This window comes from Hemiscyllium ocellatum, chromosome 35 (genome assembly GCF_020745735.1).
Source record: "Hemiscyllium ocellatum isolate sHemOce1 chromosome 35, sHemOce1.pat.X.cur, whole genome shotgun sequence".
NCBI lineage: Eukaryota > Metazoa > Chordata > Chondrichthyes > Orectolobiformes > Hemiscylliidae > Hemiscyllium > Hemiscyllium ocellatum.
Window position 1 is genome coordinate 12,920,306 of NC_083435.1, and position 27,186 is coordinate 12,947,491.

Genomic DNA, 27,186 nt, shown 5'->3' on the forward strand with positions numbered 1-27,186 from the left:
AGGGAATAAAGTATTCATGTGGTGGGAAGGTCCCAATCAAGTGGGCTGCATTGTCCTGCATGGCGGCAAGATGCTCAAAAATTAACAGAGTTATACACATTCTGACAAGCATTCACAAATCCAGCTCAGATTTCTGTACTATCTACAGTTATCATTATAGAGCATTCACAATGCCACGACTGAACACAGATGCAAAATTATCACATCTACCCACAGGGCCCTTACACAACAAACCACACATAATCAAGTAGAATATTCACACAGTTATTTTAATAAAAACAAATGGTGCAATATTTACAATTGGATATTTTTAGGGAACTTAAAACATTCCAAACAGGTTTTCAGATTTGCAAGTATTTACTTCATTTTGTATTTTTGGCCCCATTACATCCCCTATAATTCTTCCTCCAGACTGAAAGCTCAGTGGGCAATGGATGGGACATCAGTGACCTTTGGTTTGGGGTAGGCATAGGAATGGCAGCAGGGGATGGAGATAGAAGGGGCGATGTGAAACACACCAAATTAGGCTCAATCCCTCCCACCTCAAGTTCAATCAGACCACCCTCACCCTCCAAAAGACAAAACTCCCCTCTCAGCCCAGATCACATCGCAGTGATATAGCCAATACAGCATGTGCTAAGGATGGGACTCTGGTTTGCAAGCTGGGCATCTGAATTAGTCTCACCATCTCATGCCCCCTCTCCCCACTAAAAAGCACTCTTTCCAAACACTGGTATGCCAATTCAGTGAGAAAATGAGTTCTGAGCACAAAGCAGCATAAATTCTCAAAATGACTAGCCATAAGAACGGTGGAATCAAACTACCTGAGGAGTAAAAGCCTGCTCATGTGTTTATATAGTGACAATCGGATCACCCATTCACCTTCTAAAACCACAACGCCTATCATGTGGTGCTCCCTGCTATATTTACTGACCAGTCATATTTCGTGGGATTCATAAGCATTAATGCTGATCGGTCCCCACACTCCTGGCACAGGTACCACCTACACTAGAACACTTACAGGAGGGATATGTTGGTCCTGGAGGGGGTCCCTCAACCAATTTAACTCTTTGGTATCGATTTATGAGGACAGGTCCCATAATGATGGGGTTTGATTACAGAAACCAAACAATAGCAGGTGCACTGGCAGTGTCTCAGAAATGGAATTCTCAAAGATGAGATAATGACTGAAATATTAAAGTCATCAGGAAAGGCTGAGAGGCTCTTGAAAAGAGCCCACTCCCAATGCCAAGGTGGATGAACAAAGAGGGGATCGGTAGCATACAGAACACTGGTGCTTCTATATTTCCTAAACTCCTCAAAGCTGAAATGTAGTGGGTCACAGTAGAGCTGATAGGCCAATTGGAGCTGCTCTGGCATTTAGAAACTAGGCAGCACTCTTCAGTTCTCAGTCTGATGAAGAATGAGCATGGTAGTTTCCACGCCCACTCTTGAAACATGGAGACGTGCAAAGGTTGACTCTTAGCATATGCTACCCAAGTATTTACTGAGAAAGACATACTCTGCTAAACATTTTCATCTTCCACTCACTAGGACGTGTACATGAATGCTACATTTCAAAGGGAACAGCAATTTAAACTGCACGAGAATAGGATGTACTCTGATTGAGGTAAAGCCATTCAGAGCACACCAGGGAATAGTTTCCTTCTAAGCTTTTGTTTAAATTCAATAAAAGCAAGGTCACTCTGATTATTTGAGGCACTGACATTGGAAAGCAGCAGGGAACCATCATCAGTCATGCTTTAACTCAAATTGCAATGTCTGACTGGATTATATTTTGTCTGCATAAGACAAGGCCCTGTTCATGAATCTTTGTCGCTTCAGGCAAGCATTAATGAGTCATATTGAAAATCTGGCTTAAATAATCTCAGCACAGGCTGATTGAGTATTCTGATCAGTACTCTGCCTTTTGTGAGCAGGCTAAATGAGAGTTGATATAATCCATTGTTGTTAGGACATGTGCAATATTTTTGGAACACTGCAGGTTATGTTGGCCAGATGTCCCAACCACTGGTAATTGTGTCAAACAGCATGTCCTTTCAGCTATTTACAAAAGGTAGAGTACTGGCCACACTAACTTACAAAACTCAGAACATAATGCCCAACATTAGATGCAGTTCCATGGTAGGACGCCACTTTTTTAAACAAACATAAATGTACTGAGAACGACATTAAAAAGCAACTTAAAATTATCAGTTCAGTTCACAATTTCTTGCACTTTCTAGAAGCTTCATAACTGAGGTTCTATCCTCTGCAAACAGAGCAAAAAAAGTGAAGTTCTGCATGTTTTTCATTGAACTAAAGTATGGGCGAACAAGAATTCCCATAAGGGTTTCCCATGGCAATGCCTTGACCAATCAGAATTGGCTTCCTTCACGGAATTTAAATAAATAACTGGGGAATAATTATTCCTTTGTGCATTCCCCACAGCAATGCTTCAATCATTCAGAGTCTACTGGACAACCAATCAGCATTTCGTTCATTTAGCATAAAATGTTTTTCCTTCAAAATGTGGCATTCTTGTGTGACTGTCCTGCTGAGTGCAAGACAAAAATCTTCAAAAGAATTTCTCTGTTTTCAGCAACACTACTGAAGTTCTGTGCTCTATTTAAATGCAACTCTCTTAAAATTTCTTATGCATAACATTAGTGAAAGTTGAGGCCATACAAAAAAACAGGGGACGGAGGTGAGTCACTTTCTCCCAAGAGGTATGGCTTGGAGTCATTCACTCCCTTCTTGTTTCTTCTCCCAGGTTATCTCAGGAAATCCTCATTGTACACCACCTGGCTACGTTTATCACGGTGTGAACCCTTGGCACTGTTCTGGACCGCTGTGGACAAGAAAAATGCTTCTGTTAGCGTCGGGTAATTTGGCGATTACCATTTCCATTCTGTCACCAGAAACACCCCCACCCTACAACACATTCCAAACCCACCAATATATTTTGCTCCCTGCCAATCTTGAGGGCCTCCCCGCTCCTGTAGTTTAGCTTGGTCCAGCACTTTCACTCTTGAGACAGAAGAGCATAACAGGCATTAATTCCCACTAAGGATGCAAGGGGAGAATCCTGATGGTTCGGATGCAGTGTTGCATTGCCAAATGTGCTTTTACTTTTGACTAGCTTTGCTCAACAGAAGTGGTCCACCAACCCGACAGTGATTTTGCCACATACATTAATTTTCCACATGCTCACATGAAACATGTGCTTCAGAAGTGTATACATTTCTTGGACAAGCACCCACCTGCTTGTCAGGATATTTGTACAGCCATGTCAAGAATAAACAGTCACATTTTGCTCTTTATCTTGGCACATACCAAGAAACACAGGTTAAACTGCATATCCTCATTCCCAATGACTATTTCTATTACTCAATTGCTCCAATGATTTACTTTCGGCCACATTTGGATCCCTAACTACAGCTGGGAGTACCAAACATACTTCTTTTGGACAGAGCATTATCTTGAGAAGTTCTGTCTAACTGTCTAAGTGGGCATATCTAACTGCTTATTTTACCCCAGATTAGGTTAGATGGGGGAGTGGGCAGTCAAACACAATCTCTTTGGATTTCCTGGGGCTCAACATAGCACTGTTGAGCCCTAATCAACATTGCGGCTAGACTGCAGCAGGAGGTGAAGGAAACATCATAGCCTTCATCCTTAACAATCTGCCTGCCGCAAATACATCTGTCCATGGCAGTATAGACAGGAGTGATCAATACACAGACCTTGTGGAGACGAAGTCCCATCTTCACACAGAGGAAGCCCTTTACAGCGTTGAGTGGCACTACCACCAAACTAAATGGGATGGGACTGATTTCAAACAGATCTAGCATCTCAAAACCGGGCATCCATGAGGCACTATGAGCAATCAGCAAGAGCAGAATTGTATTCAACCACAATCTATAACCTCAAGATTCAGCATGTCCCTTTCTCGACCATTACCATCAAGCATGAGGATTAACCCGGGTTCAATAGACAGTGCAGAAGTGCAAGCAGAAGCAGCACCATGGATACCGAAAATTGAGGAATAAACAGTGAAGCTATAATTATGTGCCAAACAGCACAGACGGCAAACAACAGACAAGCCTTACTGATTCTGAAACTAACGCATCAGGCCTCAACTCGGCAGTTCTGCCACATCCAGTTCTGAATGTTGATGGGAAGTTAAAAAATGCACTGGGGAAGGAGACTCCACAAATACACTGTTTTTAATGCTGGAAGAGCCTCGCATACCAGTGTAAAAGGTAAGGCTGAGGTACATGGAATAATCTTCAGCTGGAACTGCCAAGTTGATGGTCCATCTTGGCTTGTGGATTAATACTGCAGCTGGAAATAATGAAATGGCTGTTGTTGTTTAACCACAGGATGCTTTAGTGTTTAAGTAGTCAGGGTACAATTTAGCTCACTGACCTCTTCAACCTCTGCGAAAAATGCAGCAAGTATAATTAATGCTCATTTGCAATAGGCCCAAGATAGTCGGTCAAGTTGGACAATCAGGTCAGGACGATTTGTTTCAAGTTAGCATCTGTAGGCACAACCTTTTCTTTTTGCTGGGATAGTGTTGTTCTTATCAGAAGTGAACTGATTATTCCAGGAGTGAATGCATAACTAGAGGCCTATAAAGATTGAAGTGTTTGATTTACAATTGTTGGAATGAGGACCAAACTGCTGCATGACAACATTTCACAAACTGGTGCCTTAAATACTTCGAATCTAATTTTTCATTCTTTTCATGGGATAGATGCATTACTGGCAAGGCAAGTATATATTATGCTAAAAGTGCTTTGTTAAGACCTTCAGGGAGCATTTAAGTGTTCCTGGGAATCTAGTCATATTTGGGACGACAGATCTCCTTTTGTAAATGACACTAATGAATGGGTCACTATTATTGAAACAAGATTGACATTCAAGATTTATTCATTCTATTTAAATTCCACAAGTTGTCATAGAGTAATAGAAGTCTGCAGCAAAAAAACAGGCCATTCAACCCAACTTGGCCACGTTTACATGTTGGGATCTGAGCCCATTTCAATCCATGTCCACAGAACATTAATCTAGCCCTCTGGTTTAGCAGTCCAGTGATACTACCACTACATCAACATCTCCACCTGAAGTTTTTAAGACATTGTGGACAGTAGATAGGGGAGATAGAGAGAAATTATTCCTGTAGTAGGAAAGGCTGGATTAATAAGCATAGTCTAAATACTAGAGGCAGATTGCTAGGCAGTGAAATTGGGAAATGTTTTGTAAAAAAGTCGTGGAAATTTGGAACTCTTCTTCCCCAAATAATAACAGTTGCTAGATCAACAATTAATGTTAAATGAGATGGATTTTCCTTGACCAAAGATATTAAGAGATTAAGGCAAAGGCAGTCCTATGAAGTTAGATTACAGATCAGCTACAATTTCATTGAATGGCAGAACAGGCTAAAAGGGCTCAATGGCCTCCTCCTGTTCCATGAATGATTGTGGCTATATTTCCAGCTACGAATGAAAGGGGGTAATAACGTTGATTTCTCAGAGGCATCCAATGTCTGTAAGCTACAAGATGCAAAGGCTTGGTTGAGCACAGTAATACAATCAGTTTGCAAGACATATTTGGCTGTCAGCTTTGAACCCTCTTTAACAAGGCAACAGTACTTTCAAGGAGAACAACAGTTTGCGATGATGTGGAGATGCCGGTGTTGGACTGGGGTGTACAAAGTTAAAAATCACACAACACCAGGTTATAATCCAACAGGTTTAATTGGAAGCACTAGCTTTCGGAGTGCCGCTCCTTTGTCAGTTGGTTGTGGAGTACACAATTGTAAGACACAGAACTTATAGCAAAAGTGTACAGTGTGATGTAACTGACAGATGAGAGACTTATTTTTCAGTGTATAATTTCAGTTACATCACACTGTAAACTTTTGCTATAAATTCTGTGCTTTACAATTGCGTACTCCACAACCATGTGACGAAGCACTCTGAAAGCTAGTGCTTCCAATTAAACCTGTTGGACTATAACCTGGTGTTAGTGTGATTTTTGTGAGGTATGAATTGCGGACTGCCTTCAACTCAAAAACACACTCATTGTTTTGCCTTGGCCAGCCTGTTACAGACACGTGAACCATGACGTCATTAATACAATCGCACATTCTGCCAGAATGTGGATTTGCAAAGTTTTCCTACCTAGACTTCCCCAAACCGACTTCCCTGTGGCTGTTTCCAACATGAGCTGTTTACGAGCAATCATCACCTTCAAGCAAACAGCTCCCACCATGCTGCCATCTAGCTGTTAGAGAGAGAGAGAAAAAAAACAAACTCAGAATATGGAATGCACTTGAAGAGTACCTGGAACTGTAGTGAAACATTAGAAACACATGCACAGTAACTAACAAATCCAAACATCTCTTACACACGTACACTCCCACTCATTCACAATAACCGATAAGCTTGACACATGTTACATAGACACACACGAGCAAAGTATAGGAATCAATTGCTGCATTACTCTGATCTGTTCCTTACCTCTGCAATCGCTTGATCTGCTGACTCCATTGTCTCGAAGGTGACAAATGCACAGCTGTAATAAACAGATGGATAATAATCAGTACAGCATAGCTGGTGTGCAACAGCGTCAGCGGAATCACAAACACATGAAGAACACGGACAGCAGTATGAAACAGCTAGGTGGGTGCCTTGGGAGCAGGGAAGAGGGAGAAAAGGTAAGATGGGGCAGGACTCCAAAAACTACACCTCCCAGTCAGACAGGTCACTGTTGAGTGGGGCCAGCCAACAGCTAGACTGAACACAGGGCAACTACAGAACACCAGGTGAGATCAGGTAATAGGTTTGTAGCCAGCTGCACACTCTGGGCTAAAATGTCATTATGAATTGCCCTGCTGGTTACATGTAATCCACATTATTAGTGGTAACGTCTCTATGTTAATCCTTCTTCACTTATGAGTCCCACCCTGCGGTAGGAGGGAGATCTGTGCTCTGCAGCATTGAAACAAATAACAGGTTGTTGAAGGTTAAGCCTTTTAGGTAGAGTCAAATTAACCACCATCTCTTAATCACAGCATCCTAGAGTAGTACAGCCTTTGTTGCAAAGAAGTGGCAATATAGAATTACGGAAGTTTTGCTACAACTGTACACAACATTGGTGAAACCACATGTAAGATACTGTACACTGTTTTAAACTCCTTACTTGAGTAAGATATATTCACAGTGTAAGTAACTGAGAGAAGACTGACGATTGGCGTAATGAAAGATTGAGCTAGTTGGGCCCATATTCATTGCAGAAGAGAAAAATGTGAATGACCTTATTGAAACCAAGATTCTGAGAGGCCTTGTCTGAATGGATGCTGAGAGGATGCCTCCCCTTGTGGGGAAGAACTAGAATTGGGGAGGATCATGTCACAGTGAGGGCTCTCAATTTAAGACAAAGGAGGAGGAATTTCTTCTCTTGGAAGGTGAACAGTCTTTGAAATTCTCTTTCCCAGTGAGTGGGGCAGGCTAGGATACTGAGGTAAGACAGGTTTTTGATCGATAAAGGTGTTAAGGATAATGGGGAAGAGGGGCAGTGCTGCAAAGTGGGGCCACATAAAGTCAGCCATGATCATAAATGGAGCAAATGTGATGAGCTGAATGGCCTACTCCTATTCCTCTTTCTTATGAGAAGGAAACTGTTTCGACAATCAAGTGTAAGCAAACAATTCCTGGGAGCAAACCAATGAGTCCCACTCACCTTGCTCTTGCCCAAATCCCTGTAGTCTTTATGTTGCATTAGATTACTGGAGAAAGGGTGACGAGATTCACAGCAAACAAGCCAAGAAAAGAACAAAATGTTTTTTTTTTGGGAGCAGTTTGTGGTGGAGCCCACTAGGGAACGGGTGATTCTGGATTTAGTGATGTGTAATGATGCAGACTCGATGAGGGAGCTGAAGGTGAAGGAACCCCTTGGGGCTAGTGACCATTATATGATAGAATTCACCCTGCAGTTTGAGAGGGACAAGATGAATCAGACATAACGGCATATCAATTGCTTAAAGGTAGCTACAAAGCCAAAAAGGAGGAGCTGGCCAGAGCTGACACAAAGATAGGTGGAGGGGCAGGGAGTGTTGAGGTAGCAAGGAAGTTGCAGAAGGGCTTGGACTTAGGCAACTGGGCAAATAGGCCTCTGAGGGAAGAAGGGACAGCCCTTTAGAACTCAGATGAGGTGGAATTTCTTTAGCCATCGAGTAATTAACTTGTGGAACTCATTGCCGCAGACGACGACAGAGGACAAGTCACTGAGTGTATTTAAGACAGAGATAAATACGTTCTTGATTAAGAGGATCAAGGGTTACAGGGAGATGATAGGAGAATGGTGGTTCAGACTCGATGGGCTGAATGGCCTAATTTTGCTCCTAAAAATTATGGTCTAACCCCCTAAATATCCAAACTGCTTGATATACATTCCCAGCTTGACTTAGGAGTGACAAGAGAGAAACACCCCGATTTCAATCAACGTTTTCAGAATCACGATCATATTAAGATATTTTGTTGAAATGGTGTAAAGCACCATAATTGGTAAAACTACTGGAAAAATCAGAGGGCAATAAAATGAATGTAGGTTTTTAGATATACGGTTAAGACTGACTGCCGAGCCACTGATTTGTGAAGAGTATATTATACCATAGTCACAAGGAGCTGGAATAGTCACATAACTGTCGTAAAATTATGGAGGGATCAAAACCTCAGTAGAAATAATGTGAACGCATGGCTATCTACCTGTTGAATGACTGGACCATATCCATCAGTTGAACTTCCTTATTTTTGAGAATTGTATTGACCATTAAAATTGCTGACTTAAAACAATAATATTTTGACAAAAAGGGGTCATGGTGGCTCAGTGGTGAACACTGTTGCCTCACAGCACCAGGTACCCGGGTTCGATTCCACCCTCAGTGACTGTCCATGAGGAGTTTGCACATTCTCCCAGTGTCTGAGTGGGTTCCCTCCAGATGCTCCAGTTTCCTCCCACAGTCCAAACATGTGCAGGTTCGATGGATTGGCCATACTAAATTGCTAGCAGTGTCCATGGATGTGCAGGGTGGGTGAATTAGTGATGGGAAATGTAGGTTTACAGGAATAGGTGGGGTCTGCCTGCGATGCTCTTCAGATGGTTGATGTGGACTTGATGGGCTGAATGGCCTGCTTCTAAACTGTAGGGATTCTATGATTCTAAATCAGCCATCTTGTTGGATCACCAATTTGTATGTAGATGTTGCCATAAACACTTTAAAATATTCAACAGTATTTCACACAACAGGGCAATATAGACTATACATTGTTGATCTGGACTCATATGAAGGTGTAGATAATGATGAGGAGTTTGCTTCCCTAAAGTATATTAAACATTACACATACAAAATTTTATATTATACATTCATATACAACATATGTTGGTAAAACAGTTAGATTTTTGCAACAATCAATCAATTATTGTTTTGCAATCACCATTACCGAGGTGAACTTTAAGTTCTAAATGTGCTACTTCAATTTATATTCCAACAACTATCACGTTTATATAAACGATTTAATGAGAATTTAGGCGACATGATTAGTGCATCTGTGGATGACACCAAAATTGGTAGTATAATGGACAGTGAAGAAGGTTATTGAAGATTACAAGGAGATCTTGAACAATTGGGTATGGGCTGAGGAGTGGCAAATGGAGGTTAATGTAGGTAAAGGCGAGGTACAGGTCATTCTGTTTCATCAAGTTTGCTGTAATGCGATTGATGAACTGGAGACATTGTTTCTTTAGCTGTAACGCAATTACACCGCTAACACTTTACATGTTGTTTCTAAAGCAGGATTTTTCTATCAGACAGGGTTGTACCACATTATAGAAGAACTGACTGTATTGCAGTTTCGTAAAACAAATAAGAGCAGAGCTTATACAATTAATGGTAAGGCCCTGAGTAATATTGTAGAACACAGAGATTTAGGAGTTGGGTACATTCTTTTAAAAAAAATTGCGTCACATGTAGACATGGCGGTTAAAAAGGTGTTTAGCACAGTTGCCTTCATTGCTCAGACCTTTGAGCATAGGAGCTGGCGTGTAATGTTGAGATTGTACAGGATGTTGATAAGGCCTCTTCTAAAATACTGCGTACAGTTCTGGTAGTCCTGCTATAGAAAGAATATTATTAAATTGTGGAGGGTTTGGAAAAGATTTACCAGGATATTGCCGGGAATAGAAGGTCTGAGCTATAAACATAGGCTGGCACATTTCTCGCTGGACGATAGGAAGTTGAGTGGTGACATTGTAGAAATTTTTAAAATCATACAGGGCATAGATAAGGTAATTGCAAGGGTTTTTACCCAAGGATGGGGCAGTTCAAAAGCAGGGGGCATAATTTTAAGGCGAAAGGACTAAGATTTAAAAAGGACACGAGGAACAACTTTTTTTACGCAGAGAATGTTTTGAGTGTGGAATGAACTGCCAGAGGAAGTGATGGATGCAGGTATCGTTACAACATTTAAAAGACATTTGATAGGAAAGGATATCGGCTAAACACAGGCAAGTGGGACTAGTTTGATTTGGAAACATCGTCGGCATGGACTAGTCTGACAGAAGGATCTGTTTCCAAGCTGTATGAGTATGGATTACTAGTCCAGCACCATTACCAATACTGTCACTGGTCAGTATAATTGCACTGGCAGCTTGCCAAGCACAGAGTGCTCTATGTACCACTCACTTCCTGGGGCTGTCCATGGTCAGGTTGACAATGGTCCCAAAATTGGAAAAGGAGCTTCTCAGCATCTCCTCAGTCATCCCCATGCCATGCACATAGATGGTGTTTCCTTTACGAGGTGCACGGAAAGAGTCATATCCTGCGGGAGAAGCAGCATTTGAGTTGAGGCACACAGTAATTAACATTTTCATCCATTCTCCACATTCACAATGACTGCCGCCACTCTCCCCCACCCAATTCCCTAAGATCTGGGCTGATCCACACTCCCACCTACCCCGATAACCTTTTACCTGCTTGTTAACAAGGATTTCTCCACCTCCAACTTCAAAAGATTTAACGATATTTTCAGAAAGAATTCGACAGACTTACAACTTTCAGATGGAAAATTTAGTCTCATCTCGGTTTAAATGGGTGACCCTTATTTTTAAACAGTGACCCCCAGTTTTCAATTTTTCCAAAAAAGGTAACATGTTCTCAAACTTCGACCTGTCAAGGCTCCTCAGAATCTAATATGCTTCAATCAAGTGAACACTTCCTCTTCAAAACCTCAGCGGATCCAAATCCAGCCTGTCCAACCATTCCTCATGAGACAATTCAACCATTTGAGGTTCTAATCTGACAAAAAACTAAATTTCTTCCAATGCATTTACACACTTCTTTAAATAAGGTGACCAATACTGCACAAAGCACTCCAGATGTGGTCTGATCAGTGCCCTGTGCAGCTGAAGTATTATCGCCTACTCTTGTATTTAATGCCCTGGCAATAAATATAAACAATCGATTAGCTTTCCTAATTGTGTGCTCTATTTTCAAACTAACTCTTACTGATTCATGTGCCGATACACCTAGATCTCTATGCATCTCAGTTCTGCAATCTCATTTCATTTAGAAAAAAGGCTTTGCTTTTAACTCTTACTGCCAAAATGGACAATTTCACACTTCCCCACATTTTATTCCATTAGCCGTACCTTTGTCCACTCTCTCAAACTACACCTTTGTGTAACCTTCACGCCCTCTTCACAATTTAATTTCCTATCAATCTTTGTGTCATCACAAATTTGGCAACCATATCTTCATCCTTAATAAAAGCAGAAAATTTTTGTGAAAAAAAGTTCCACAATTTTCCCAATGGCCGGCTATATCTGCATTACTAACCTGTTGTAATTCATGAACAAGAATACCTCAATCCCTCTGCAACTTAGAGCTATGCAATCTCTCAGCATTTAGATAAGGCACTTACTTTTCCTCCCAAAATGGACAATTTCGCATTTTCCCATGTTTCACTCCATTTGCCATATCTCACTTACCTATATCACTTTGCATATTCCGCAACTTACTTTATCACCTAACTTAAAGCTCTGCAATCAGCAAATTTGGCAGCAATATTTTCTGTCATTTCATCATCATTTATAAACATGATAAACAGCAGAGGACCTAGCTCTGATCCCTGTGGTAGACCAGTCAAAGTTGACACAGTGGTGAGCACTGCTGCCTCACAGTGCTAGGGACCCAGGTTCGATTCTAACTACAGGCGACTGTCTGTGTGGAGTTTGCACATTGTTCCCGGTGTCTGCATGGGTTTCCTCCAGGTGTTCCAGTTTTCTCCAACAATCCAAAGATGTGCAGATTAGGTGAATTGGCCAAGCTAAATTGCATCTAGTATTGAGGGATTGTAGGTTAGGTGCATTAGTCAGTGGTAAACATAGACAATAGGGTAAGGGAATGAATCTGGTTGGTTACTCTTTGGAGTATTGGTGTGAACTTGTTGGGCTGAAGGGCCTGTTTCTACACTGTAGGGATTCTAAGTGCTAAACTGATTTTAAAAATCCATTTCGAGGGCTTGAAGAGCCTTTCTTTTTAAAAATGCTGGAGATCTCTATGACTCTATGTCTACTCTGTTTCATGTGAGGCACCCAATCTACAATCCACTTGCTACCCCCTTCAGCATGAACTTTATTTCTATCAATAATCATTGGGGTGGAACTTCATTGGATTCTTTCTGGAATCCAAGTACAGTACGTCTACTGTTCCCCTTTATTAATCTGTGGCCATATTCTCTGGAGAAAATTTGTCAGTGGCTTGACAGGGGAGATGCCAAGAAAATGTCTCCCGTGTTTGGGGAATCTGAAACACGGGGACACAGTCTCAGAATAAGGGGTCAGCCATTTAGGACTGAGATAGGAGAGCATCATCATTCAAAGGGCTGCGAGTCTTCAGAGTTCTTCACTCTAGAGGGTTGTCAATGTTCAATCACTGGGTATATTCAAGACTGACATTAACAGATTCATGGGCTTTGAGTCACAAAATGTGGGAATCAGACAAGAAAGAGGCGCTGAGGGAAAGATCAACTCCCCTAATTATCTTTGGAAGCATGGTGAATCTTCATGATCTGCCGCAACCGAATATATGAATAATGGAGCAAAATTAAGGGGTGTTCAGCCAACACCTGCTCCTATTCCTTATGACTCAGTCCATTAGCTTGAACCTGATAAACAGATGGTGCAAGTTTCCCAAGAAGCAGGTGACAGAACAACAACCACTCTTGTTAAGTCTGGTCCAGAGGGACAAGTGCGCAAACAATTAATTAAAATAAACTGCACATCAGTAACCTGCATGGAACTTAAAGGCATTAGGATAAGACTTCGATATCCCACGGGTAAAGGAGAAATGGGGGGTGGGTTTTTTAGGGAAGCAAAAGCAACCTCTCTGGGTTCTCAATGTAACCATGCCTATAGAATGGCCACCTGGGAGAATCCAGGCAGGCAAAGTCAACATAGCAATGGGAGAAAGAAAATTACACTTACTTCGATAAGAGCCATCACGGTCCCGGTCCCGGTCCCGGTCCCGGTCCCGGTCTCTGCCACGGTCTCGGTCTCTATCCCTGTCACGATCCCGATCACGGTCACGATCCCGGTCACGCTCTCTATCCCGATCACGGTCCCGATCACGGTCTCGGTCCCTATCTCTATCTCTGTCCCTGTCTCGCTCGCGGTCTTGGTCTCTGTCTCTGTCTCGTTCTCGGTCCCGGTCCCGGTCCCGATCCCGATCCCGATCTCGGTCCCTGTCCCGGTCTCGATCCCGGTCTCGATCTCGTTCCCGGTCTCGATCCCTGTCTCGGCCTTTGTCACGATCTCTTCCACGATCTAGATCTCGCTCGACGTCCCTGTAGCTGTCGCGATCCAGCTCCTTTCCCGATTCACGGTCCTCCTCTCGATCTTTCTCACGCTCACTGGAGCTCACAAAGCTGAGGACAAACCACAAAAAGCTTTGGTTATTGCTGAAGCTCCTTCGCCACTTCCCCAATAACTGTGCACTGATGACTGAAGGAAAGATAACAGGTTCATTAGAATCCATTACAAGTAAGATTTTTCAAAAGCATTTCATTTATGTGGCAATTTTAATGAAACAAACACCCAAAGGCATTTTACAAGAGGTAAAGTGAAACTGAGTCATGTAAAAGAAAAAGTTGGTTATAAAACGTAGGTTTCAAGCTTCTTAAAGCAGGAAAATGAGATAGTGTCAGAGAACTGGAGCAAGATAATTCCAGATCGTGGGGCCGAGACTACTGAAAGCGTGGACACCAATGATAGGGTCACGATAACTGGGACACTCAAAAGACTGGAATTCAAGAAGCACCTTATCTTGGAAAGTTGAGAGCCTGGAGGAGATTACAGAGAAAGCAAAGGCCTTGAAGGATCTATAAACAAGATCACAGCATTGCTTAGCCGGGGTCAGTAAGTTCCATGAAGTATCAAAAGATATGTTGTCTTTGAGCAATTGTGGTCTTAGTTGAACAATACGCAATTGAACACAGCTAAAAGCCATTTAAGAGAAAATATATAAATGACTTTAAAGGGACTTTCATGTCTTTTGCCTAGCACTACAGCTGCTACTTAATTACTGATGCAAAATAATCCTCTAAGTAAGAAGCAGTAACTGATTTCATGATAGACTCTGCTGAGTCACAGTATAATATTTCCAAACAAACTCCTAACCTCGAGCTGACTTCAGGGATTTCTACCAGCATCTGTTTACACAGATTGTACATCACAGCAAAAGCCGATATCATCCATGGGCTCTGTTATGAGGAATATTTGCAGAGACTTGATCCAAGTTTAGAAGCTTGAAGATGACTTGATTTAAGTACGTAACATCCTGGACTGTCTTGACAACCTGGACGTGAAAAGGAGGTGGATCAATCTTGAACTCAGGGGCACTATTTAACAATTGGCCAGCTTGCTAACACCTAGAGGCGTGTGCAGTAGAAGTAACATATTTGGAGTCATAGAGATACACAGCACGGAAATAGGCCTTTCGGTCTATAATCATTCATGCCAACCAGATATCCTAAATAAACCTAGTCTCATTTGCCAGCATTTGGCACATATCCCTCTAAACCCCTCCTGTTCACGTGCCCATTTAATTTTGTAATTGTATCAGCCATCACCATTTCATCTGGCAGATTGTTCCATACACACTGAACCCCCTGCATCCTTGTAAATCTTTTCTGAACCCTTGCAAGTTTCATAACATCGTTCTTATAGCACGGAGACCAGAATTTCACGCAGTACTCCAGTAGTAGCCTAACCAATGTCCTGTAAAGCAGAAACATGACCTCCCAACTGCCATACTCAGTGGACCAAGAAAGGCAAGCCTACCAGACCCTGTCTACCTGTGACTCTATTTTCATGGAACTATGAACCTGTAAGATTCCTTCATTCAGCAACATTCCCCAGGACCTTACCATTTCAAATAAATTTAAATAAAAAGTGATAAAAAACAAACCAACATATAAAAATGAAATACAAATAAATGAAAGAGTACATTGATAAAGTCAAGTAGCATTAAACGAAGCAGAAATTTTTTAACTTTTAAAAATTGTCGCAGTCTGAGAAAAATCGGAGGTGAGTATGCGCAGTCAGCATTCATCAATGGTTCACGGGTGTTGGTAGACACAAGGTTGAAAATTAAGGGTTTCCTTTTTGGGGTAGGATTGAAGAAAATTTGTTTTCCTCAGAGGGCTGTGAAACCTTGGAACTCCCTGCCTTAAAAGACTGAATATTTTTAAAGATGGAGATGTATACATTCTTGTTCGGCTACCTAATTAAAGATTATCAGGGAGGCCTGTGGTCCTAATTCATATGAGGCTCCTACCATCCTTCATCATCTAATCCCATCAGTATACGCCTTTCCCCCCTCTCAGTGTATAATCGTTCAGCTAGTTTCTCTGTAATGTATCTATACTATTTACCTCCACTTGTCACTGTGGTAATGAACTCCATATTCTTGTCATTTACCCTAGTAGATGAACTAGTCACTAACTTACGTGTGCTGCAGTTATACTTAACCTTCTCTACATCCAACCAAATGAAACCTGCAATTGTAAAGACCTTAAATTATGTCTTCCACCTTTGTGAGGACAGTCCCCAGACTATTCTATTTTCCCTGGTGGTTATAACCTCTCAGTTATGGCGTCATCCTCATTTGCATCATTTCCAGTGCCACTACATCAGAAGAATTTAAGAACATAAGAAATAGGAGCAGGAGTAGGCCATCTGGCCCATCGAGCCTGCTCCACCAACCATGGTTGATCTTTTCATGGACTCAGCTGCACATCCCCGCCTGCTCAGCATCACTGTCAACACCTTTGCTGTTCGAAAACCTAATCATTGTCTTAACATTTTCGAGCTTGAAATGGAAATTCTGGTAGTAGAATGCTGTTTTTGATTTCAAGACAACAAACATTGCTAAAGGAGTAGCATGTACTCAAACAACGATTAAAGGGAACTGGCAAAACAGGCAGAAGTGAGATGAGTGTAATGGTTTCTTTTTTTACTGAAGGTTTTATGGTCTGAAATACATTGTCTGAAACATGGTATAATCAGGTTCAATTGTAGCTTTCAGGTGCATAGAATTGTAAAACACTCAGGTCGTATGTTTATATAAACAGTGCCCAGTGTTTCCTCACCTCTACCTTTCTCAAACCCCTCTATTGCCTTTGAATTATAAGACAGCTTGTCTGACAGCCAGAACCCAATGAGCACAAACCATCTCAGAACTGATGGATGAAGTTATGGCCTTTGGCCCCAGATATACACTCCATTTTCGAGACAACAATGCCATCCTCTCCCTGACAACTGTCTGAGGCTGACTCAGTCTGCTCAGGAACATGACGTTATATTTGACAGCGAGTTGGCCTCCACCCACAAACCACACCATCAAGGCCACCTATTTCCACCTCTGGAATACTGCTCGATTCCGTACTTCTTCCAACACATCTGTTACTGAAATCATCATCCCTCATGCCTTTGTGATAGCTGTGGTCTTGAATATTCCTACGCAGTTCTGTCTGGCAACTCCTCTTCCTCACCAAAGGTGAGCTCATTCAAAAGTCTGCTGCCCCCGTCTCATTTGTACCAAATTCTATTACCCAATCATCCCTGAGCTTACTGACCTACGTTAATTTCTGCCTAAGAAGTGCCTCAATGTAAAAATGCTAATCCATGTTTTTGAGTCTCTCCATGGCTCCATCCCTCCAATTCCAAAGCCTCTGCATTTCTCCAATTCCAGACCTTGGGCACACTTGATTTTAAACTCCTTGTCACGATTAGCCGTGACTTTAGCTACATTGGCACTGGGCCCTGGAGCTGCCTCACTAAACTTCTTCATTTCTCTTCCTCACTTTCACCTTCTGAGACACTCCTTATAGTCTACCACTTTGATGAAGCTGTTGAAGATTGACCATGATATCCCCTTTTGTGGAATAGCGCTAAGCTTTCTTTGATCATGCATTGGGATATTTTGGATGAGGTGCTTTAAAAATGCAAGCTGTTGTTGGTTGTGGGTGCAAGATTGCACCGAGCAGTTCCAGTCTCAGCTGCTTACCTGGGTGGCAGAAAACATTCTCAGAGAGAGAGCAGGAGAGACATTTGTCTGTCAGTCGTTAATCAATGAAAGGTAAAGTTTTAACGACCAGCAATGCAGATGATTAAATAAGAAAAATATGAGTACCTTTCATAAAGAGTCTTCCTCTGTGGACGCTTACAGACCTAAGAGATCAAGATGTACTGATCAGTGGAATATGGCAAGAAAACACACAATATTGCTACAACAATAAAAAACTCTCAAACAGGGTAACCGCTGAACCAATAAATAATCAGAGACTAATCCAGCCATCTCTCTTTGGGTTGGATGCTGTGGAGTTGAGAAGCTTAGGAAAATAGAAAAACTTGCATGCCTGTGAGAGTGTAGATGCAGAAGAGGCAGAAGCAGCACTTGCATTTGCTCACAAGAGGACCAACTTCAGCCCCGCAGCATTATATTTGTAGGACCTGATTCTCTCAGGCTGGACTGGAGGTGGTGAGGTGCTGTGGGAAGTTTGGATAGGCTTGTGCAGTTGAGAGATCATGGGCATTACCACTGGGACACTGGCTTTCCTCACCAGCGTGTGCAACAGAGACAGCACATAGGTACCTGAGCAACAGCCATCTGGACAAATGATTGGAAAAATAGCACAGAGGCTGGACAGCCTCCATTTTAAGTTAACTGGAATGCTTCACCCACACCATTCCACATTTTTTACTTTCACATTTTCCCACTGGGAAACTGATTATGGTGGGAAGATCCATAGCCACTGAGCAAGTTTCCAGCCACACCAAATCCACTGGGATGTGGCATGGGAATGTGAAAAATCAAAATTTAAGGATAGCTTTTCCTGGAGGCCAGGTGTCAAAGGTAAACTAACACTCCCTCACCAAACATCTCTCCAACCCCATGGTTAACGGTGAAATTGTTTATTATTCTGACCAGGAAGATAGAAAACAGAAGCAAAAGTAGGTCATTTGATTCTTTATGCCTGCTTTGTCATTCAATTTGATCCTGACTGATTTTCTACCTCAATAATATCTTCATACCATCCTCATATACTTCGATGTCTCAATGATTGAGTTTTTTGACACAGCTCTATGGGGTAGAGAGTTCCAAATTATCACCACTTTCTGGATGAAGAATTCCAGTTCACTAAATGCTAGATTTCCTATCCTTTATTCCCTGAATTCTAGATTCCACCTACTCAATCAATGCAAGGAGAAATGTCATTTTTCATATAAGCTGTCAATATATGTAACAATTTTGTACGTTTCAAGTGAGATAATCCCTCAGTCTTGTAAACTCTAGAGAATATAATCCACTTTTAGCTGTCCATCTTTGCAGAGAATTCCTTTGATTTGGAAACATGACTGCTTGGATTGTATAAGTGTGTGTGTGTGTGTGTGTGTGTGTGTGTGTGTGCGCGCGCACACACATCTGTATGAATTCATCAGGTCCTCAGCTAAGCAATTACTAAAATAAACTTTCAGAAATGTACGTCTGTCATCATTGAAGTTACTCATGTACGCCTAAGTGTTGTCATTGCTAATAATTGTACCAAAAGGACATTCCTGTGCCTTGTGTAACCATCTGAGCTAAAATTAAATCTGACGGCTTAGCTTAAATGCGAACAATCAGACAAGTGCACTGTCTTTCAAGCTATAATGTGATTCAGTAAAAGCATTTCCCTACAGAGGAAAGATATAATTGTTTATATTTTCCCACTTGCATAAGGTCTTTTGTTATAAATTATTTATTCACAGTAGATTAACATTCACAACCATTCCTAATTGCCCTTGAGAAGGTGGTTGTGAGCTCTCTTCATGAACCACTGCAGCCCATATGTGTAGACACAACCCAAAGTGCTATTAGGGGTGGGATTTTAACCCAGCAGTGAAGGAACAGTGATATAGTTCCAAATAAAGGTGATGTGTGGTTTGGAGGAGAATGTTTAGATTGTATCTGCTGCCCTTTTCCTTTTAGCGGTCGTGGATGTGAAAGGTGCTGTCAAAGGAGGCTCACTGAGTTGCTGCTGAACATCTTGTAGATGGTATCCACTTCTATCACAGTGTGTTGGTGGTGGAGAGGTATATGTTTAAATTGTGTGTGGTGCTGATCAAGTGGACTGCTACGTCCTGGAGAGCTACATTCTTCCAAGTAAGGTCAGTGCATTCCAACTCAGCCAATGGGGAGAGGAACATGTGAACATGTGTGGAGACAGGTTAGATCAGTCAATAACATCATTACTTCTGTGTCACTTGTTCATTTCCTTGAACTTGCTATGGAAACATGAGGGTGCAATCTGAGATGGCATTTCTCTATCAAATCAAATGTGAGTTTATTTTAGTGTCTGCTGGTGCCTTGGTAACACATTGGAGCAAGTTATTTATATAATCCTAATCACTTTCAGTCTAACAATTTCACTGAATGAGAAGTAGGCAGGTTTTATAAGGAGCAAGCAATTTACTTCACTTGAATACTGTCTAGGCAGGGCATTTGAACATCTATTACCTTTACTGTCGTTAACGCCAGTCCTGGTGCTAAGAATATACCTGCTTCTAACCACTACATCCACCTATCCAAATACATACAGTGACAAACCATTTGATTATGAACTGACCTCCAAGTTGTCATCATCAGCAGAGACACTTCGTTGAAAAGGCTGGAATGAAGGGGTTGGTCCCTTCTCCGGATCCTGCAGAGATAAACCAGCATGATTCAGTGAGTCAGACATGCTGAGGATTTTGCCATTTCATTCAATCTGAGGGTATTTAACACTCAAACACTCCAAGAGCAGTTCAGACTCAATCCAGCCAGTCACAATCTAGCCAGCAAGAAAACAGAAGGATTGCTGCAGCAATTCGTGGCCCACAGATGGAGACTGAGATAATTGTGATTGCCTTCATCAGAAGCATCCAGGTAAATTGTTCACTGTGGAGAGCTGTCTTGCGACCAAGGATGCATGAGTAAAAGTTGGAATTCGGGGATAAGCTGGAAAAGGGGTTGAACATGTTCACCCAGAGAGCTTTGAGTACCAGTAGCCAGAGTAGCTATAATGCGAACCTTAAAAATAGCTTTGAGAAATAATTGAGTTATAGAGAGACAGGGTACAGCTATAGGAGAGAAGCTGGGAGGGTGGGGGATAAATTTGTTGGGCCTTATGTACTGCTGCCTGTTCCCAAATGTTTGTTCATCCCCCACTCTCTCAGCTTCTCTTATATTGCTGCTCCCTATCTGAATTATTTATCAAAGCTATTTTGGGGTGACAGGTCAGAGTAAATCAGCAACCCAGCAAACTGGGTGATATATTTGTTACTGTGCGTGCATTTTACAAGATCAGTTTCACCATCTGTATTCTCTACAGAACACAGTTACAAATTGAATCACCATTGTCAAAAACATACTGAGACTCCCACATGGATACAAGGACTCAGTTTTCAAGGAAACCAGGTGATTGAATGGGATATACTCAATAGGCTTCAATGCAATGGCAGGGGGTGAGCTATCAAAACACTGGCTTACTACAATGGTCTACTTGCTAAACAGGTAAAGGTACATTCTACTCCATAGCAGACTGAAGGTCCCATTCGCAGGGCAAATGTTTCATCAGAGGGAGAAGAATCCATTGGGGCCCATTCATCTATTTGGTGCCTGTGAAAATGAATTGGACCAAGTACCCCATCAGGGAAACTGCCTCTGTCAGGAAACTCGTTCAGGAAACCAATCCACTGTGGAGAGAGTGACAGTTTCTTCTCAGACTGTTCTGAGAGGCTAAAGGGGAATAAAGTATCTAATGCAAGAGCAAAAGAACTGACTGTTACCTCCATAGTAACAGACACTGTGCCTCATTAACGGCTGATTAGTTATGCCAGTGAGAATGGGGGCGTACGATAAGAAAACCAGTCTTTCCTCCTCACCTTTAACTTTCCTTCCAATGTTCGTGAGCGCTTAAAACCAGAGTTCTTGTTTTCTGCCTTGATGGCACTGATTGCTCCAGATTTCACCAGCATCTTTGCCTGCTCTGTTGCTGTAGCAGTGTCAATGATGGGTTGATCAGAAAGAGCTGCACAAAAGAGATACAAGGCTATAAATTTCAACAAGTTTTTAAAAAATATGATTTCCCATTCACAAATCCATGCTGCTTACGCCCAACCAGAACATGAATATCCAGCAGTTCATTTATCACACTCTTTATATTAGATTCTAGTATTTTCCGAGTACTCATCTAATGTTAAGAGGTTGGTAGTTCTCAGTTTTCTCTTTTGCTCCTTTCTTAAATAATGAGGTGACATTTGCTAGCTGACAACTGTAGAAATCATTTCAGAACCTATCGGATTTTGGAAGATGATTACAATACATTGCCTATAGATAGCTTCCTCAATACTCTGGGATGCAGACGATTAAGTCCTAGGGACTTGCCAACATTCAGGACCACTAATATTTCCAGTAAATCCTCATACAAATTTCCTTTAACTCTCCTTCCTTTCCAGTCACTCAGATGTCTATTTCTGGATTCTAATAGAGACAGAGTAATCATTTAGCTTATCTACCTTTCTCTATTCCCCATTACAAATGCTCTTCACTCTGCCTGTGATAGATCCACATTCATCCCACAAATGTTCCCTTTTTACAGAGTTGCTTTCTTCAAGGCAACATTTTGGTCAGATTCGATTTGCTGATGAAACAGCACTGTTTTCCCCTATATTATAAATTGAAATAATTTGAAATCTTCCATTCTTGCATTTGTCCTGGTGAATGCAAAGCGAAATGTTTTGGAACATGAGTCTCTCTTCATCAATGTATGCATTTTAATACATGTTTAGAAGTATTTTTCAAAAAAACAGAAGCATTTTAGTTGAATTATTTTCAATCCCATTACACATGGTCTTAACTACCTCCTTTTGTGCAATGACAGATTGACTAGTCTGTCAAAGTGAAAAGATCTCCTGTTTAAATTGAACATAGTGAGGGAAGATGATGAATCAGAAAGCTTCTGACAAGATTGGATCAACAACTTTGACTGGATGCAAGAGTTAAAGCCTTACAGTTTTTCACTCTTTACTAACATGTCACTCACACAAAAGATTTCTGAGAGAGGTATAGTAAGTAATTACATCAGCATCAGCACATTATCAAAGGGACTGTTAAACCCTAGCTCAGAGAGTCAGCGGTGGCAGATGATTACAATGGGCAATCAATAAGCTAGATGCTAGTCTCGTTGGATGGCCACATAAAACAGAACGCTAATGAGGTTAATAATTTCCTCTCTAACCTAGAGCTGATTGTAACATGCCATCTCCCATCACTCATCCTTACAACAATACCAACTGAGGAAATTGCTCCCGCAAACTGGTATACTCACATCGTTTAATTCCACCCTGGTTTGTCTGAGATGCTGAACTTTGCTTCTTCAAAGCCATCAATGCCTTTTTCTGAAAGGAAAGTCACACAATCAAGAAGAACTCGGCTCTGGAACAATCAGAACCAGATGACATAACTGACTCCACTTCGGTAACATTTAAGGAAACAAAGAAATCATTGGTTCGTGGGAGGGAAGTGCAAAGATAATTCACTCCCTCCATCCATTCATACAATCCAGTATGGCTTGAATAAAAGATTTGTATTTCTAAGGCACCATTCCCAATTCCTTCCAATCTCATGATGTACCCAAAGTACTTGACAGCCAATTAAGTGCTTTTTGAAGCACTACAACGCAAGGCAACACATCAGGCATTGTATGCCCAGCTCCCTCAAATAACAATGTGACATCAACCACCAAATCTGTTTCAGTGTTGTCAATTGAGAGATGATATCCCTGGAATAGGTACTGTGTGGAATTTTTGACATTTAATGAGAGGGCAGAGGGAGTAGTAGTTTAATATCTCTTCCAAAAAGCAGTATCACAGATGGTGTAGAGCTCCCTCAATAACTCAACATTACCAAGGGGACAACTCTTGAAAGAGTTTCATACAGATTTAAGGTTTTCAACATATTATTCTGTGATTTCACATGCATAACATGAAGGAACACAAAGTCTGAATTCAAAAAGAGGACATCTGTGCAACTTTGTAATCATCCAGACTCTCACTCTGAGGTTGACTCAAGTTGATGTTATTCTTAGGTGTGACATTCCCACTTCCGACTGGCGTTTCTAGTCAATTCCCCACCATCATGAAACTGCACCCCTAATTACATGAGGTGAAGGAAAAAGTTGCAAAGAAAACAAATAGAGAACACCATATAGACAGTAAGTTTTTATTTTGCTCACGAGAGCGACTGAAAAAAAAACTAATCTACAATTGAAAGCAAGTCCAAGGGCAATCGTGAATGGTTAGCCACCTGAGACAGGTCAATTACAAGACAATCCTTCCCTCTCTGATCTGCACTAATGCCACGGTGATCACTGGGCCTATATTGTAAGTAATTAGAAGAAAATAATTGCCCCTGTGGGCCTGCACCCGTTGGCATGGTGATCACTCTACCTACAGGACAAGTAAACATGAGTCGACAACTGTCCCTTTGGCCTGGACTGTTCCCATGGTGATCACTGAATGTGCAGGATAATTGACTGAGATGCCAACTGTGCCCCTGGCCTGCACAACTGGCAATGGAGATCACTGGACCCGCAGGACAGTTATTGCCCCTCTGGCCCATACTGTTGCCAAGGAAATCACTGGGCCTCCACTCACCTTCTTCTTGAGTTTGGCATATTTCTTCTGCAGAGCCTCTTCCTCCTCACTGAGAGCGGACGGGAACAGAGTCATTATTCCCTCTTTCGCCCGACAATCCTCCGATTTAAAGCATTAATCCCTCCCCCCGGCGGCAGCAAATCTTCTCCTTTATCCCACGTTGCGCTAAAAAGGGAACCAAAAAAAATTGAAAACAACGGCGCGCGCCAGTGACGCACCGATGACGTTCCGTTCCACCATTTGAAACAGACCTCCATGAATACAGAATCTATCTCCCTCTGGATCGCTCCAGTATTTCTAAAAAAAAAGCTATCTTTTATTTTTTTTGTTTTTGTGTCAAAAAGAAAGGGACGGAAATCAGCCCCTTCAGGGATATGCCCGCGGAACGCGCCGCCATCTTTGATAGTGGCAAACCGCCGCGATTTGGGTCGATCATTATTGATAAGACCGGCGGAAAAACGCGTGGGCCATCTTTGTTCGTGGCAAATGCCGACCGTCGCTTTCAACGGGACCGTTCTGGCCATCTTTGTTAGTGGCGAATGTCGATATTTACTTTTCAACCTTTCGGCCATCTTTGTTAATGGCGGCGGTGATGCGGCAGCGCAGTCCCATGGGAGGGGCGCAAAATGAAGCTGTTCGCCGGCCATCTTTGTTAGTGGCGAATGTCGATATTTACTTTTCAACCTTTCGGCCATCTTTGTTAATGGCGGCGGTGATGCGGCAGCGCAGTCCCATGGGAGGGGCGCAAAATGAAGCTGTTCGCCGGCCATCTTTGTTAGTGGCAGACTTCGCCAGACGTAGAAAGCCTGCCTCTTCCCTAATTTTTGCCAGCTTTGAAATCACGACCAGCGTAAACGACAAAAGTCGCCGCCACTGAAAAGCCGTGATACGAGGGTTTGCGATGCCCGTGCTGAAAGGGAGCGGGCAAAGGTCATTTTCAGTTGTACTGCCGGGCTAAAGGTCAGAGGTCCCTGATGGTTGCCAGGCAGAGATGGATCAGGAAAGAATTGGTAAGAGTTGGCATGTTGCACACGTAAGAGTTTATGTTGTTATAATGTAGAGTTTCAAAGTGCTTTGAGGAAGACTGTCTCATCAGACTTGTCCATATTGCTGGCTTTTCCTGCCATGGGTTAGTTATTATGTCACTGGAAAGCAAAGACAAACGTGTAATTCAGTTGGGGATTGTGCCTGCATCCTCACAGGACAACTTCTGATTCTTGTTTGAGGTCCCTCAGTGGGTCTTGTTGTAGGATTGCCACACAGGCTCATTGTAGAAAGGCTCCTGAAACGATACACAGGTCCACAGGAGGAGGCCATTTAACCAGTTGTTTCCACAGTAGCAGCACCACTACCTTTCCCCCCTGCAGTTGTGCTTTTTTTTTGCGTTTTTAATGCCTTGATTGAATCTGCCTCCACCACATGCTCAGTCAGAGCATGCCAAATGCTAATCTTTGTTGTGTAAAAAATGTGTTTCCCCCCCCCCACCTCCTCCCAAAATTCTCAACTTCCATCAGTGGTAATGGTTTCTCCCTATGAACTCTGTCTGGTCCCTTCATGATTGGGACCCCTCTATCAAATCTCTCTGTTCAGCATGTAAAACAGTGTGAGGTTCTCCACTAAACCACACTGCAAAAACATTCCTGTAAATTTTTTCTACAACCTCTTTAATGCCTTCATATCCTTCCATGAAATGGTGCAACTCATGAGTTGAGCTTAGTAAGTAACAAGTGCCAATTCAAGACTAAACAGCAATTTTTGGATGTGTTTTTGAAGATATTTTCCAGTCAACCTGTTCAGAAATATTACGACACACCACTGGAGCAGGTGGGCCTTGTACTTAGGTTTTTTGGGCAAAAGTGAGGACTGCAACTGCTGGAAACCAGAGTTTAGATTAGAGTGGTGCTGGAAAAACACAGCAGGTCAGGCAGCATCCAAGGAGCAGGAAAATCAATGTTTCAGACAAAAGCCCTTCATCAGGAATGGAGGCAAGGAGCCTCCAGGATGGAGAGATAAGGTGGGGTGGGACTGGGGAGAAGGTAGCGAAGAGTACAAAAGGTGAATGGGGATGGGGATGGAGGTGAAGAGCTTCAGGGCAGAGGAGGTGACCTGGGGGTTGCAGTGAGAGAGAGAGAGAGAGACTCACTGAGATTCTAGTGGAGAGAGGTGGAGAACTTCTTCAAGGTATGCATTCTTGCAAGAGGATTCACAGTAAGTTTAAAGTCAATTAAGCAAAAGTGAGGACTGTAGTACTGGAAACGAGAGTTTAGATTAGAATGGTGCTGAAAAAGCCCAGCAGGTCAGGCAGCATCCAAGGAGGAGGAAAATCGACGTTTCGGGCAAAAGCCCTTCATCAGGAATCTGAGGAGCAGGAAAATGGGTCCAGACATAGGAATGCTATCACTGTGCCACAAGACTTCCTTGATACTTTTTATTCTTGCATATGTGTCTGGCTGAATGCTGGGTTTGTTTGTGCAGTGGAACAGGTTTTCTTTCATTTTTGTTTATGGCATGTTGAGGTTGCTGATCAGACCAGTATTTATTGCCCATTCCTAATCACCCTGGAAGCGAAGGTGACCTGAGCTGACTTCCTAAGTCACTGCATCCATTGTTAGCAGAGTTAGATGCTTGCTTATTTCTGAAGCAAAAGGCTGTTCGCTTCCCTCTTAAGGGTGTGATCCTGAGTGAGTGCTGCACTATAGGTGGAATTATATTTTGGATGAGATGCTAAAATGAGACATCTCCATACCCCCAACCTTTCTCCACCCATCTGCCTACTTGGGTGAATGTAAAAGATTCCACAACATTATTTTAAAGAGCAGAGGAATTCTGCCTGCCTGATATTTACCCATCAACCAGCATTTATAAATATAGGTTATCAAG

The 27,186-nt window shown here is 42.1% G+C and overlaps 2 protein-coding genes across 3 annotated transcripts in view; one reads left to right on the forward strand and one right to left on the reverse strand.

Moving 5' to 3' along the window:
* Positions 1 to 253: 253 nt before the first annotated feature.
* On the reverse strand, positions 254 to 24,700 carry nelfe (negative elongation factor complex member E). The gene is made up of 10 exons (XM_060850864.1): positions 24,307 to 24,700; positions 22,980 to 23,049; positions 21,535 to 21,680; positions 20,238 to 20,312; positions 17,762 to 17,799; positions 13,555 to 13,994; positions 10,754 to 10,889; positions 6,531 to 6,585; positions 6,192 to 6,294; positions 254 to 2,851 (listed from the first exon to the last, which is right to left on the reverse strand). Exons 1-10 carry the CDS (start codon positions 24,379 to 24,381, stop codon positions 2,775 to 2,777), a joined length of 1,215 nt encoding a protein of 404 aa, XP_060706847.1. The 5' UTR covers positions 24,382 to 24,700; the 3' UTR covers positions 254 to 2,774.
* Positions 24,701 to 25,205: 505 nt separating this feature from the next.
* The window catches only part of skic2 (SKI2 subunit of superkiller complex), a 55,694-nt gene continuing 53,713 nt past the window's right edge, over positions 25,206 to 27,186 (forward strand). Inside the window, exon 1 of one of the 2 annotated variants that reach the window (XM_060850415.1) lies at positions 25,206 to 25,316. In XM_060850415.1, coding sequence (XP_060706398.1) covers positions 25,281 to 25,316 — 36 coding nt within the window. In that variant the 5' untranslated portion in view covers positions 25,206 to 25,280. The remainder of the gene's footprint in view (positions 25,317 to 27,186) is intronic. The other variant, XM_060850414.1, reaches the window with a different exon arrangement.